The sequence below is a fragment of the Fistularia commersonii genome, chromosome 14, assembly GCF_037954325.1.
Source record: "Fistularia commersonii isolate RoL2024-O1a breed Wild chromosome 14, RoL_Fcom_v1.0, whole genome shotgun sequence".
NCBI classification, from domain to species: domain Eukaryota; kingdom Metazoa; phylum Chordata; class Actinopteri; order Syngnathiformes; family Fistulariidae; genus Fistularia; species Fistularia commersonii.
In genome coordinates, this window is record NC_141297.1 from 7630418 (window position 1) to 7646531 (window position 16114).

Consider the following 16114-nt stretch of genomic DNA (forward strand, 5'->3'; position numbering starts at 1 on the left):
TGTTGACGGCTCTCTGACCTTCTCTCATTGTAATGATTTTCAGGAAAAGCAGTGTGTGTCTGTGTATTTATGAGAGTGAGAGCGAGAGACATAAAGGGCAAAAAACAGAGAGACAAAGAGAAGGAGACACAGAGACAGGCAGACAGGACTGGAGAGGGAGAGACATTGAGACAGAGAGGAAACAAGGCCTTCTGGGAAATAAGTTCAGTCACCTCCACGTGAGGTTTCTCTGCCAGGCGGGTCGTAACAAGCCGCATAAAGACCCGGCCGCCTCTTAATCAAGGCTTCTGGGTGAAGGAGGGAAGGAGGGGTGGAAGGGGGGAAAAAAAAAAAAAAACAGCTGGTTAATGGAGGTCTGGATCCTCCGGAGGAGCCGCCTGGATTTTCGAGCCCCAGCGTTTCTCCCTCCCTTTCAGATGAAGTTATTAGACGCTGCGGGCCGAGCGGCGGGCGCCGCCTAATGAGCTCTGTGCATTGATGCTGTTTGTGGGCAGTGTGTAGGCGTGCCTGTGAGTGTTTGTGTGTGTGTTCGAGCGCATAGTATTATCCAGAAACACGAAGAACAAAAGATGTCATGATTATAAATCACACGACCACCTTTGGCCTTCAATCGTCCCTATATTCTGTCGCTTTCATTGAAAAGTCACTCGACTGTTGGCACTCACAGAGACCATTACCACTCACTGAAGGGAAAAAAAAACAAAAACATGATTGAGTCATTCAGTGTTTTTCTTGTCTTTACTGGATTTTCCTTCCCAAGTTGTGCATTCATTATTTAAATCAAGCCCTTTCACCTCCCGATGCCTTTTATCAAGTTTCATTTATTTTGAAAAGTTCTACATAAACAGAAGTATTTTATCATCATCATCATCAAGAGCCACTGAATGGCCTGATTTTCTTGAGTTTAAATGAAAGAGCCAAAGTGAGGTCAGATCACTAGCTTGAAGCATCAAAAGAAAGAGAAAAAATATATATTTATTGGCTGTTTTCTGTTTGTTTTATAATGGCGGTACATGAATGGAGGGTGCCAGCCCGCCCGTCTAACATGCAGAGGAACAAGAGCAGACGTACATGAAGATTTAAGTAACCAGCATATGATGCGGTCGGTGAGTATGATGTGCATCCAGATGGGGTTTAAGAATGTGCTGTCGATAATTTGCGATTAGGATGCAAGTCAAGTAAGGTCCCTAGCATCTTCACCACAGACCCCCGTTCTAAACAGAGCCTTCCAAGTAGGCTCCCCTTTCCAGACAAAAGATCGGAGAAACGTGGTGAATGGGAGGACAAGAGGGCCCGGAAACGGACACCTGCACGTGGTTTTGGTTACATCGGGCTGGAGGGACGATTTTCAAGCTGTTAGACTGTATTTTTTTTTTATTGAATCTTTTACAATATTGGTTTCACGCATTCGAATTTGCATTATTCACCATCTGTGATGCAGTCGACATTGGGGGAGAGAGGCGGGGTTTAACCTGGACAGGTGATCGATCAATCACATATTGGGACATCCCCCAATTCACCGTCTCATTTACACCTACAAACAATTTAGAGTCTTCGATGAAACTAATGTTTTTTGGACTTTGAAGGGGAAGGAGGAGAGCTCGGAGAGAACTCAGGCAGAACAAGGTGAACCCACCCAAAGAACTCAGGCAGGAGAACATGGAGAAGAAGAAGAAATACCTCTATTTTCACATTCAGTCATACATACAGCACAACATCTGCAAAATTTGACCACTGCATTTTACCAATCATGGATGAACCATGAACAGAAGGCAGCTAAGGAGCAGTTAGGGGTTCGGTGACTTGCTCAAAAACACTTCGACTAGCGAGGAGGAACACAGAAAACAACCAAGGAATGTTTAGTTCCCAGGATGACCGCTCTAACCCCCCGTGAGAACCCACATAGAGAAAGCACAGGTAGAAATCGCACCGGAAACCATTTAGCTAAGAGCAACAGCGCAACCCACTGCACACACATGCCACTTAATGAAATGTACTTCAACATCTTGTTTTTTAAGTAAATATACAAATTAACAGTAAAAAATATACAGCTGTACAAACATTCAGTCTGATAAACAATGTTTTGGCGGTTTCGTAGTTTGAAAAAAGCCTTCCTGCACTGAAATTGTAAGAAATAGAATAAATAAAAGATAATAAAAGAAAACCTAATAATGTCATAAACAATGTTGATGCCAGAACATTCTTTCCTTCCTTTCGATCACTAGATTAAGATTAAAATCTCCTAGGCTATGATCAGGATTCAGACACTGAAAAGTCTGAGGTGTGGCAGGGGGGAGGACGTTGAGGGAACGTCAAGGGAACATTCAGCTGACTGAGCTCGGAAGCTGTGATTTGCTTTGTTTTGATGGGGAATAGCAGTCTGATGGAAACAACCGCCACAAGCAGATTGACTTTATCACTGCTGCTCTGAACTGGGGCTTGTTCAGACACACACACGCACGCACACACGCACACACACACACACACACACACACACTTTCAGTTGGTCGGTGGCCACACGAAACATCAACTCCATCTATCTCAAACAATTCGTACTGCAGTATCATTGCTCATCAGCCACATTGCACTGCAGTCTGATGGCACTAAAGATCACACTGCAGTCTGATCGTACTACAGATGGTACTACTGTGTCCTCATACTACTCATGGTGCTACGGTCTCATCATACTACATGATCATAAGTAAACAGCCACATTGCACCATCGTCTGATTGTTCTACAGTCTCATCAGCACGCGCATGAAGAAATAAAGAACTAAAAACATGGTGTTAATTGGATGTCTTTGCAGCCTGGATTAATGTGCATGGATTAGTATGAGCATGTGTGCGTGTTCATTTTAGCGGTAGGCTTGTTATGGCAGAAAAACAATTTGTATGAGAATTCTAATGAAAATAAACTGGTGATAATCCAGATTTTCCCTTCAGTCTGGATAAAACAAATGTCTAGGCTTTGGGTGTTAAAAGTGCTTAAGCGTTTTCTCATTCATAAACCACAAAAAAAAAAAAAAAATCTTTAATATGTCGAAACCCAAAAACAATGCACAAGCTCAGTTCCAGTGAACAGGAAAACAATTCTATTGAACTTGATGTCAGTACACCAGGGAGGTCAAACTCATTTTGACCATCGGCATATTGGTTAGCCTCAAAGGGCCACATGTAACGGTAACAGTATAAATGCAACTAAATGTAACTCCTCCTTCATGTTTAATAACTCTGAATTTATTATTCGCTCAAATCCAAAATGTAACATATGCATTCCCATGTTTTGTGAAACAGCCTTCCATCTGCATCAACTTTTCTCTTCCTGGGCATTTAGGGATCATTTGTATTTCTCAATTCCACTTGTTGAAAATCCCACTGACGTAGACACACTGCAATAATAATAACCATCATCATCATCATTATAATAATTTATCCTTTATTAATCCCCGTGGGAAGCTTCGTTCTCTGCAATTAACCTATCATGGATGAACCATGAGCACTAGGCTACCGTCCATCAGCGCCAGGGGAGCAGTTAGGGGTTCAGTGTCTTACTCAACAACACTTCCACACACTAGGAGGAGCCGGCAATCGAACCGGGAATATTTGGTTTGCTCTACTTCCTGTGCCCTGCGCTGGGATAATAGCAGGATGCCGTCACTTCGCGGGCAACATGATCGACATAATAGTAGGACATGTAATTTATGGTCAATGCACCTATTTGACTTATTTATTTTAAGACAATCAGACCTTTTAAGACGCTCTCACGGGCTTTAAGTCTGACACATGTACAGTACACTATATTTTCTAGAACCCAGAACCAGATCGAAGTTGCCATGGAGATGTGCACACTCTGAGGACAACGGCCTGATTAGTAAAACTGGTTAATCCTGAAATTACAAATTTGCTTTTGCTCTAAAAAACAGTGGTAAGAAAAATGTCACTCACCAAACCCACAAGCCCGTCCGCACACCACAGGTACGTGCGTGCGTGTATCATGGCAGTTATTGGTAAACACATGTATAACCTTGAAAGTAACCACACAACCACAGTTACCCCCACTATCACTTCAGGGAATCTCAATTCTGGATAGAAGATGCAGCAATTCCTTTATTAGGAAATGTCTTACAAAAAATTTATTCCCTGGAAGTCAAAACAAAAATAATATTTTAAATAAATTTGACAAGGAATCGATTGCCACGCTGCGAACTATGAATCTGACTCTACCCATACCCCCCAAGGCAAAAGAGACCCACTTCAAAATTATGAATGACATCTACCCATCTAAGGAATTATTGAGGGTACACTTTAATATTGTCGATAATATTTGCGCCTTTCGTGAAGACAACATTGAAACCACTGACGATATATTTTTCTCATGCGAAAAAGGACAGGGCTTTTGGGCTAAAACTCAAAAATGGATTAGACCAGTGTCCTTCTCATTTGGTTTACTTCTAAGCAACAAAAGAGATGAACTATGTGTCAATGTTATTTCAGGCTTGGCCAAGTACTTCATTCACAAAAACAGAATGCAAAAGTGTTCCCCCAATTTCACGTTCTTTATAAACGATTTTGAATGATATAAAAAAATCCTTAAAACTTATTGAAAAATCCAAAAAACAAAAAATATGCAGTTTGATGTCTGAGATTTCTTGTGAACCACCAAGTTAAATACATGTTATATTCCCCTTGCAAGTTTTTTTTTTTTTAATTTATTGATTTACTTTTTTAATTTTATTTTTCTATCTATTTATTTAATTATTTTCTTTTACTTTCTCTTTTGTCTAGCACTAAACATTTGTCTTAGACCTTTAACACTATTAACTTCTGATTACATACAGAACGAATGTCCGTATGTCCTTTGCTCCCTCATCCCCGGTTGTTTCATTGACATTCGATTCTACCTTGCCATGTTTATTTGTACATATGTATATTTGTTTATACTGTTTATGTTCAATAAAAAATAAATTTAAAAAACCCTGGAAAGTCAACGAAGAAGAGTGAACTCAGTCCTACCTTGGAACGCCTGATGATGAAGATGATGATGATGATGATGATGAGTGTGACCTTCCTTTTATCAGGAGAACCCACTGTTTCTTTGGGGCCGCCATTTTTTTCCATCCACAACCGGAAGTGCTCTCTGCGGGGAGAAGAACTGTTCCTCATTGGTTGGGCGAAAGTGATATGTCTGCGATATTATCCATAGTTTTTGTACTATTGCACCGTGGATCTTGGAGAAATACTATTTCAAACCTCTGCATATGGCAGTATTGACAATACAGTTGACTTTTTTGAAACTGCTAGCTAGCTGTTGTTGCACACGCGAGTTTGCGTTTCTGTTTCCGGTCCTTGTGACCCGCCGTCCAAGTGCATAAGCAAGCCGACGAACCTAAGACGTCCAGGAAGTAGTCGGGACCAGATGAAACTTTGTTCAGACTCTGCGGGCCGACGCCGGCCCTTGCAGACCATTTCACGGCTCTCCAACTCCACTAGCTCCCGCCAGTTCAAGTTAAAGAGCTGACATGAATGACAGGAAGGCGGAGCACCGTCTCCTCGGTCTCAGCCAATCAGAGCGCGTAGCCAGTGTCACGTTGTACACAAGCCACGGAGACATATTCATGGACAAGTTGGAAATTCTGCAGATCTTTGTGACGCATAACTCAAGTGTTGAAGTTCAGGTAAAGTTTGGAAAATATGATATTCAGAAAACAAGTTAGTAAGTTTCCTGCTGCTGCATTTGCTGTTGTGCGTGTTATCAAACGAACACTCACATTTCACTAAAGACAAATATGTTTACGCACACGGTCACATTTTATATATTCATGACATTCAGTTCAGCTGTGGTCTCAGCAGGATTGTAAACAAACCCCGGAGGATTTTTTTATTGTTAAAACATTTCAACACTTTGAGACAGTAGGTGTTGATGAAAAAGAAAAAAAACATTTTTTTTTCAATCATTTCACCTTTATTTTGAAGTGATGGCACAAATAACTAGAATGTGGACAGAGGCAATGACTGTACCAAGTTCCATACCACCTTAGGATGCATCTTCTTGACAGAGTAAAAACAACACTATTAAATATGACCGACCAGATCAGTGTGAAAAGATGTGTATTTGTTGAATCTCCAGGTCTTTATTTGCAGGGGGGGGGGTGGCGTCCTGTGTGTGTCCAAACAAGCCCGTTCTGAGTAAAGAGACGCGAAACGTTCTATCTGAGCTGAGTTCTGATGGACACCCCAGACGTTTGGCGGTGCTCTGTGTCGGGGAGCCGCCGACGCTCAGCTCTCGTCGGCCTCCAGGTTGATGTTGCTGCCAAACTTGGCGTAAAGCTGCACCTTCAGGTCGCCCAGCACCTGCTGAATCGCAGACACACGGTCCTCCAGACCTTTCACCTCCTGCTGCAGCGCCTCCTGTGACACACCAATTGAAAACAACATGCATCAAGGGTTGGCTAACGGTGTCTGATCAAAATATTTTCACCAAATTGAGAGCTAGAAAAAGGACAGAACAAAAATATCCAGTGTCCAGTTAGGGATGGGATGATCAAATTTGACTGAATAGAGGTTTGAAAAATATCCGCACACCAAAAGTGCTCCAAATAAAGATATTTTATTCAACATAGTGTACAAAAATCGTAACCTCGTTTCGAGCAAACATAAGCTCTTCCTCAGATGCCTCTCTGGTAAGAGATATGTAGAATAAATTATTTTTGGAGCAACTTTTATGTGCAGATTTTTTTCAAACCTCTATTCACCACATTGAGAAACATCCTAGTTACCCATTGTTTCCAGAATCTGTGACAACTGGTCTCCACTCATATAGAGCTTTACAGCGGATTTCACATTCATGCATGGACGCACACACTGATAGCAGTGGAGCTGCCATGCAAAGTGCTAGTCTGACCCTTGGGAACAACTGCAGGTTTAGTGTCTTATCTTAAGGACATTTTAGCATGAAGACAAGAGGAGTTGGGTATCAAAATGCCAACTTTCCAAATGGAGATATGCCTGCCCAACCAACCGAGCCATAACTACCCCATGAATACCTTGAGTTAATTACACCGTGAGTAACACGTGAACATCAGCAATAAATTACCTGGAAATTTAGCGACAAACTTAACTCAGCTAATTACTTGGGGGATTGGCTAAATTGTCAGGGGGATTATGGAGAAATATTATTCATAAATTACCAAGCGGTAATAAATGATGGAAAGAAAACAAATCTTTTGAAAAAGCAATTATGGAGAACTTCATTCATACAGTGACAGAAAATCTGAGGAAAATTTTTGAGTAAAGACTGAAATTATCGATGGAAGGTTGGATGAGCGAAACTGTTTGGAACATATTTGAACGCCAGCGTTCGCCTTCTTAGCTCTGGTCTCGGCTGGGAGCAGAGGGGTTAAAGATGTTTCCGTCGACTGGATTTGCTGAATCGTTCAAATTGACTGAGGCGACAAAAACACTTTCTGAAGGCAGCAGCGGAAATTAATGTGCCCTAAATTATCATCAGCGGAAATAAAGGGCTGACGGGCGAATGACTCTACTGCTTGTAATTCAGAGAGCGTCCTACCGCCACGCATCCATCTGTAAGTGTGTGAGTGTGTGTGTGTGTGTGTGTGCATGCATGCATGCAAACAAAACAAAGGCACACGATGAAGCAGCTGAGTAGAGCACCTTAAACGTTTCATTTTCTTCTTGAACGAGAATTTTGAAGAATTTTCCAATTAGCAAGATAAAGCAAAAAAAACGCATATTTTATCTCTGTTCCTTTAATTCACTCATAAAGAATGGACATCCTGAGGTTAATTTTAAGTTATACTTTAGCATCTCCTCCCTGGGCAGTTATTACCCCAACCTCCCCCCCACATGGGTCATGAAGATTTATCGGTTGTCTTGATGTGACGGGCCTGAGCACAAGGAGACGTCCCACCTGAGCGGCCTCCAGCATCTCCTGCGTTTCCTCCTGCGTGTGGCTGATGAAGACCTCGCCAATCTGATAGGGGATCAGCAGGGCGTCGTCTTCGAACATCATGAGGTCGTCGCTGGCGTCCTGTAGGTTCTGCAGGGATTTCTGGAAGGAGATGGTGACCGTTTACATATGATAAACCCCGACATCCAGACGTAAACCAGTGACTGGTGATGTCTGAGTCATCCATTTTCGACAATTCTTTTCCAATTTTGTGATTTCACATCAGAAATAGCACCGGGATGGACAGAAAAGTCAAGAAGAAAATAGCTGGAAATTATCTATATAATATCTTTTTTTTTTATCCAACACAAAACAACAGACAAATGCAACTGTCAGTCATTTTTTTTTGCTTTTTCTTAAAAAAACATCTTTCCAACTATTGAGTCATTTCTGACTGAGGTTTAGAGATTTTCTGAAAATATTGGAAAAATCCCAGAGGGAGCAAATTAGAGAATGAAATAGAATGAGGGGAATTTCAAATCATGGACTTTGTTTGGTAAAAGACAGCGAAGTGAGTCATTCTTTGTTTAACTATAATATATTAAACTTCAAGGAACATTGTCATTGCCCATCTTAAATATGACTTCACTGCCAGTGTTAAAGGTTATCAGAGAGCTGGAAATTTATAAATAGTAAAAGTCACATTAACCAATGTGCCAGATCAAAACCTCGTCTCATCATTTTTGTAATTATAGAATATCAAACAGAACCGTAAACTACAGTCTTACTTTCTTAGCTTCTATTTCATTTTTTAGCTCTGTCATTCGATTCGTGTTCCTAGCGAATTTGTTGATCTTCTGCTGGTCTTCAAATGTGACATTCACGTCTTCGACCGCCTGTAGAAAAACGAAGAAGATCATACATCATCATAAAATAACAATAACAAGAGATTAATTCTCATAATCGAGTTGTAGCTAACGGAGGGTTTGCATGTCACTTACTAATGGTAGCAATGAATGGCCGGAGTAGCAGCTGTTAGCTAGCACACTAACGTTAGTTAGCAGGCTACAATTCGCTACATTCCGCAGTTTGGCTTCAGCGGACGTGTATTAATGGCATGTTCACCGTCATTCCCATCCTCATCACAAGACCGGTGGACGTCAAAAAGGAAAAAGCGGAATGCTGGACACCTATTGTGTTGTAGCTGGTTAACTGTGCTGCTAACTGTTAGCGGATGCTAGTGTGACAAGGGTGTGACAGCTTGACTGACACCGCATAATGTGGCCGTGTATCGCCGATTGTGATGCACAGTTGTCTCATACATTTACCGCCCCAAACAATTATTTAACAAATGATAAACCATTCCCAAAATATTGTAATAAGACCTTACCACGGTTCCCTTCTTGGAGGCTGCCATTGCTGCTTCTTCGACTGTTCACGACCAGGAGAATTTCGCTGAGTCGCTCGATCGTACCGCCATCTAGCGGCAGGGAGAACCATTACAGGACCGATTGACTTTTCCACAATTGTTTTTCCATTCAGTTTGAAGTTTAAGGCTCACTATGGGTGATGGGTTCACCAATATTCTGCAGAGATAGAATAAAGAAATATACATTTTCATTTTGGACTTGACATCCAGAACACAAGGAATAATATAACATATTTAAATAATAAATAAATCAACTTAAAACTTTGAAGTGGTCCGTGATGCGCCTTCCTGACACATGGGTGCACTTTGCACATGCATGGACATGATGTTAGCTTTCATGAACAACCTTTAATATCTTATAGGTAAGCATCATAATTTTTGCTCTGTATGCACTGTTTTGTTTGCTACGGGCTGCAGGAAGAAAAACACGTTTCACTGTTCATTTAAATGTGTTTAACTATAAATGTAACTAATGAACCTTATTTTAGCATAACTAAAAAATGTTTGAAAACGAACATACGCATATGCATGCTCTGTAATTTTCAACTTTAGATTATTTCTTGCTCATTGTTACATAACTCTCCTCTAAACATTTATCAAAACTTGGAAAAGTTAATCTTCCAATGTGAAATTTTCATTAATTATGAATCTTACTCTAAGCCCAATTTCTTGTTAATTTCTTGCATATATCCAATTTTATTACAGTAAGTTTCTCTTTCCATTTTTTTTTTTTTTTTGCAAATACATTTAATTTTATCAATTTTTTTACGATTAATTAAGCTTTGATGATTGATTTTTATTTTCTATTTACATTTCAGGTTACATCTTTGCAAGGTTTTCAAGGTCCACCATTGTGGCACTTGTCCCGTTACACATTTATCTGGATTCCCTACATGCAGTGCTGGCTACAACAGTTAGGAGGCTCAATGAGCCCCTCGAACCAATGTTAACTCCTCCGCTGTGCAAGTAGCAGAGTAGTCTTTATAGGCGAAGACTCATCAACACTAAAGACATTAGTCATAGTAACATTATTATGAACACTGTTTTAGAAAGCATTCCTTCTCAGCCACGAGATGTCAAATTAGTTTTCTTATAAACCGGAACTGCCGCTCTGCAAATATTACTCCAGCAAGCAAGACTGCACCCAAGTTCAAATATTTACCGAATGCATGTGTCTATTCGTCCCAGGAACATTTACAAGATGTCAGATCCTCTTGATCTTGATTGATTGATGCAAGTGGAATAAATCTTCATGTGTGATTTCCCGCAGGAAAAAAAACGAAACAGCCGGGCTGACCCTTGAATGAAAAGCCGTGGGCCGCTGCGCGTTGGTTCGTCATGAAGAGGCGCCTTGAGGCCCCTCAGCTGTGCGCAAGCATCCAGCGAGGGGAATCCAACTCCCACCTCAATGTGCAGCAGCTATAGGATACAATCGGGGCATTGTTTCCACGGATTCCTTTGGAACAAGCCAGATAGCTGAACATCTTGCAGGCACATTTAACACATTTAGTTTTGAAGGTGCACATGAACATCATATCATATCATATCATATCATATCATATCATATCATATCATATCATATCATATCATATCAGTCAGGGTTCACACCTGATCCCAATTGTAATCGGCGCCAGCTGCAGCAGATGCTGCTAATCAAGATCCCTCTAAAGGGCAGCGGCCCGCTCTGCCTGGCGCTGGGGGATTGTGGCTTGCAGATCCCTTGCCACGGCCGGGCCCCCCACCCCCCACCCCCTGCCACGGCCGGGCCCCCCACCCCCACCCCCTGCCACGGCCGGGCCCCCCACCCCCTGCCACGGCCGGGCCCCCCATCCCTTGCCACGACCGGGCCCCAGGTGTAACCTCTGTCCCCTCCCGCAACCCGTCCAGTCTGCAACCCTGCCTGGGGCCCGTCCAGTCTGCAACCCATCCCGTCCTGGTGAGACCCAGCCTCTGCAGTCCCGCCTGCAACCCGTCCCACCTGTAACCCATCCTGGTGAGACCTAGCCTCTGCGACCCGTCCCGCCTGCGACCCGTCCTGGTGAGACCCAGCCTCTGCAACCCGTCCCGCCTGCAACCCGTCCTGGTGAGACCCAGCCACTGCGACCCGTCCTGGTGAGACCCAGCCTCTGCGACCCATCCCGCCTGCGACCCGTCCCGCCTGCGACCCGTCCTGGTGAGACCCAGCCTCTGCGACCCGTCCCGCCTGCGACCCGTCCTGGTGAGACCCAGCCTCTGCGACCCGTCCCGCCTGCGACCCGTCCTGGTGAGACCCAGCCTCTGCAACCCGTCCCGCCTGCAACCCGTCCTGGTGAGACCCAGCCACTGCGACCCGTCCTGGTGAGACCCAGCCCCTGCGACCCGTCCCGCCTGCGACCCGTCCTGGTGAGACCCAGCCTATGCGACCTGTCCTGGTGAGACCCAGCCTCTGCGACCCGTCCCACCTGCGACCCGTCGCGCCTGCAACCCGTCCTGGTGAGACCCTGCCTCTGCGACCCGTCCCGCCTGCGACCCGTCCTGGTGAGACCCAGCCTCTGCGACGCGTCCCGCCTGCAACCCGTCCTGGTGAGACCCAGCCTCTGCGACCCGTCCCGCCTGCGACCCGTCCCGCCTGCGACCCATCCTGGTGAGACCCAGCCTATGCAACCCGTCCTGCCTGCAACCCGTCCTGGTGAGACCCAGCCTCTGCGACGCGTCCCGCCTGCGACCCGTCCTGGTGAGACCCAGCCTCTGCGACCCGTCCCGCCTGCGACCCATCCCGCCTGCAACCCGTCCTGGTGAGACCCAGCCCATGCAACCCGTCCCGCCTGCAACCCGTCCTGGTGAGACCCAGCCCCTGCCACCCGTCCCACCTGCGACCCATCCCGCCTGCAACCCGTCCTGGTGAGACCCAGCCTCTGCGACCCGTCCCGTCCTGGTGAGACCCAGCCTATGCAACCCGTCCCGCCTGCAACCCGTCCTGGTGAGACCCAGCCCCTGCCACCCGTCCCACCTGCGACCCATCCCGCCTGCAACCCGTCCTGGTGAGACCCAGCCTATGCGACCCCGTCCCGCCTGCGACCCGTCCTGGTGAGACCCAGCCTATGCGACCCGTCCCGCCTGCAACCCGTCCTGGTGAGACCCAGCCCCTGCGACCCGTCCCACCTGCGACCCATCCTGCCTGCAACCCGTCCTGGTGAGACCCAGCCCCTGCGACCCGTCCCGCCTGCAACCCGTCCTGGTGAGACCCAGCCCCTGCGACCCGTCCCGCCTGCAACCCGTCCTGGTGAGACCCAGCCTATGCGACCCGTCCCATCTGCGACCCGTCCCGTCTGCGACCCGTCCTGGTGAGACCCAGCCTCTGCAACCCTTTCCGCCTGCAACCCGTCCCGGTGAGACCCAGCCTCTGCAGTCCCGTCTGCATCCCGTCTCGCCTGTGTCCCGTCCGCAGTCCCATCTTCAACCCGTCCTGCCATTTCAACGCAATAAAAGCGCTTTCCATCCAGATTTCTGCCCTGAGGTGTGGTTCCCTGTTCGAGTCCGCCTCGTGACAATATCATGTCGCATCATTCTTCTTTTTTCGGCTTTTCCTTTCAGGGGTCGCCCAGCAAATCAACCTTCTCCCTTTAAGCCTATTCTCTGTAGCCTTCTCTCTCACACCAACTACCTTCATATCTTCCCTCACTATGTCCATAATGGTCTTCCTCCTGCCTGGCAGCTCCAATTCCAGCATCTGTCTACTAATATTCTCTATCCCTCCTTTGTGCATGACCGAACAATCTCAGTCTGGCTTCTCTGACCATCTCTCAAAACATCTAACATGTGCTGCTCGTCTGAGACTCATTCCTGGTCCAATCCATCCTAACCCAAAGAACCTCAGCATCTTCATCTCTGCCCCCTCTAGCTCTGTCTTTTCGTCATTGTAACTGTTTCTAGGCCATACAGCATTGCAAGTCTCACCCCGTTGCTCTGGACTGTTGACCTCCAACTTCTTGATCTCTACTCCTTGCAGCCTGACCATCCCAACTCGGTTCCTCTCATTCACACACATATTCTGTCTTGCTGCGACTAACTTTCACTCCTGTCCTTTCCAGCGCATAGCCCCACCTCAACCTGTTCCCAGCTCTCACTACGGATCACAATGTCATCTGCAAACATCATGGTCCATGGAGATTCCTGTCTAACCACATCTGTCAGCCTGTCCATCACACTGTAAACAAAAAGGGGCTCAGAGCTGATCCCTGATGGAGCTCCACCTTCAACTTCTGTCACCCCTACAGCATACCTCACCACTGTCTCTCAGCTAGCATACATGCCCTGCACCAGTCTAACATATTTCTCTGCTGCTCCAGAGTTCCTCTTTTTTTACATTTTTCTAGGCCTGCAAAAACATAATGCAGCTCCCCCCTGGCCTTCTCTGTACTTCTCTAGCATTCTCAACGGAAATACTGCATCTGCAGTACTCTTTCTAGGCATAAAGCCATAATGCTGTTCACAAATGCTGACTTCTTCTCCCAGTCTAGTTCCCAGTACTGTTTCCCATAACTTCATTGTATGGCTCATCAACTTTATCCCCCTATAGTTGCTACAATTCAGCACCCCCCCCCCCCCCCATTCTTAAATATGCACCATCCCATTTCGTCTCCATTCCTCAGACATCTTCTCACCATCTAAGATCCTGTTGAATAATCTAGACACAAACTCTACCACTGCCTCTCCTGGACACCTCCACAGGTATATCATATATATATATATATATATCAACTAACTGCCTTTCCACTCTCATCCTCGCCAATGCCTTCCTCACTCCACTTTTAATAATCTCTGCTACTTTGGTCTACAACAGTCACCTCTTCTACCCTTGCCTCTCATTTTCCTCATTTATCAACTCTTCAAAGTACTCTTTCCATCTTCCCATCACACTTCAAGCATCTGTCAATACATTTCCTTCTCGATCCTCAATCAACCAGACCTGCTGTACATCCTTTTCATCTTTATCTCTCTGTTTCTTCAACCTTTATGGATCATTCTGTCCAACCGAAAACACAAGTCATCGTACACCCTTTGTTTGGCCTTTGCTACCTCTATCTTTACCTTATGCTGTATCTCCCTGTACTCCCATCTGTTCGCCTTCAGTCCCCTCATTGTCCCACTTCTTTGCTAACCGCTTTCTCTGTATACACTCCTGCACTTCCTCATTCCACCAACAAATCTCCTTATCTACTTTCCCTCCAGATGACACACCAAGTACTCTTCTACCTGTCTCCCAGATAACATTAGCTGTGGTTGTCCAATCATCTGGAAGCTCTCCCTGACCACCCAGAGCCTTTCTCAACTCCTCCCTGAAAACCATACAACACTCCCTTTTCAGCTTCCAACACTTTGTCCTCTGCTCTGCCTTTGTCCTCTTAATCTTCCTTGTCACCAGAATCATCCTACAAACCACCATCCTATGCTGTCTGGCTACACTCTGACCCACAACTACTTTGCAGTCACTGATCTTTCAGGTTACCTAGGCTATACAAGATGTAGCCTACCTGCATGCTCCTATCGCCGCTCTTGTAAGTTGCCCTATGTTCCTGTCTTTTCTGGAAAGAAATGTTCACTACAGCCATTTCCATCCTTTTTGCAAAAGTTTTACCACCATCTGTCCCTCTGTGTTCCTATTCCAAATCTGCCCATCACTTCTGTACCCTCGCTATTGCTTGCACAAATATGCCCATTGAATTCTGCACCAATAACCACACTCACATCTTTGGGTATATTCTGTATCACTTCAAACTCATTCCAGAACTTCTCCAACTCACATCCCACCTGCGGGGCATAGCCGCTAACAACATTGATCAGCACACCTTCAATTTCCCGTTTCAGAGTCATAAATCTATCTTACATTCTTCTCACCACAAGAACATTCCTAACAAACTCCTCCAAAATAAGTCCTACTCCATTTCTCTTCCTGTCAGTACCATAATAGTACAACTTAAAGCCTGCTCCTAAGCTTCTAGCCCAACTACCTTTCCACCTGGTCTCCTGTACACACAGTATATCCACCTTCCTTCTCTGCATCATGTCAACCAACTCTACCTTTTCCTGTCATGGTCTCGATATTCAAAGTTCCCATTCTCAGTCCCAAACTCTTGCCTTTACTCTTCTCTGTTTCCAAACATACCTTCCTCCTCTCGTTCTTAAGCCCACAGCAGACCAATTTCTACCGATACCCTGTGGGTCATCGGTACCAATGGCGGTCGTTGGTAACCCAGGCCTCGACTGATCCAGTATGAACCTAAATCAATAAAATAAATTATATAACATATTTTATTCTATTAATTTTGTCATTTCTTCCCATTTTGGGATTTCATTTTTTTTCATGTAGTTCCAAGAATTCTCTTGGATATTATGGGATTTCAAGGCATAGATTAACACATCACAGGATTCTCCATATTACGTCAATTTAACTTTTAATTACATGGCTCTCAGCAAAACAGGTATAATAAAACGTGATGTAATGTGACTTAATTAATTGTGTCACTGTAGTTTGTTTTTGTACTTTTGTTTGTTGATCTTAATATTCATCAAGGGGCTCTGACTGACAAACTAACAAACATCAGCGATGGTTCCCATCAGCCCCCAAATGATTTGTTTAAATTTGATCGAAGGGCACAAAGAAGCATTGACTGTGCTGCGAGGTTTGGTCGGGGGGTGCTGGTGGGGGGGTTGCATAGGGTAGGATCAGCTGATGGACTCCTGCTCGCACCATCACGCACGTTCAGAGGAGACGCGCCGATGATTTCATTACAGAGCTC

General features: G+C 45.0%; 1 protein-coding gene across 1 annotated transcript; it reads right to left on the reverse strand.

The window, feature by feature from the left end:
* Positions 1 to 5939: 5939 nt before the first annotated feature.
* Positions 5940 to 9384, reverse strand: pfdn4 (prefoldin subunit 4). The gene is made up of 4 exons (XM_086159309.1): positions 9297 to 9384; positions 8695 to 8802; positions 7928 to 8068; positions 5940 to 6408 (listed from the first exon to the last, which is right to left on the reverse strand). Exons 1-4 carry the CDS (start codon positions 9321 to 9323, stop codon positions 6277 to 6279), a joined length of 408 nt encoding a protein of 135 aa, XP_086015435.1. The 5' UTR covers positions 9324 to 9384; the 3' UTR covers positions 5940 to 6276.
* Positions 9385 to 16114: the final 6730 nt, after the last annotated feature.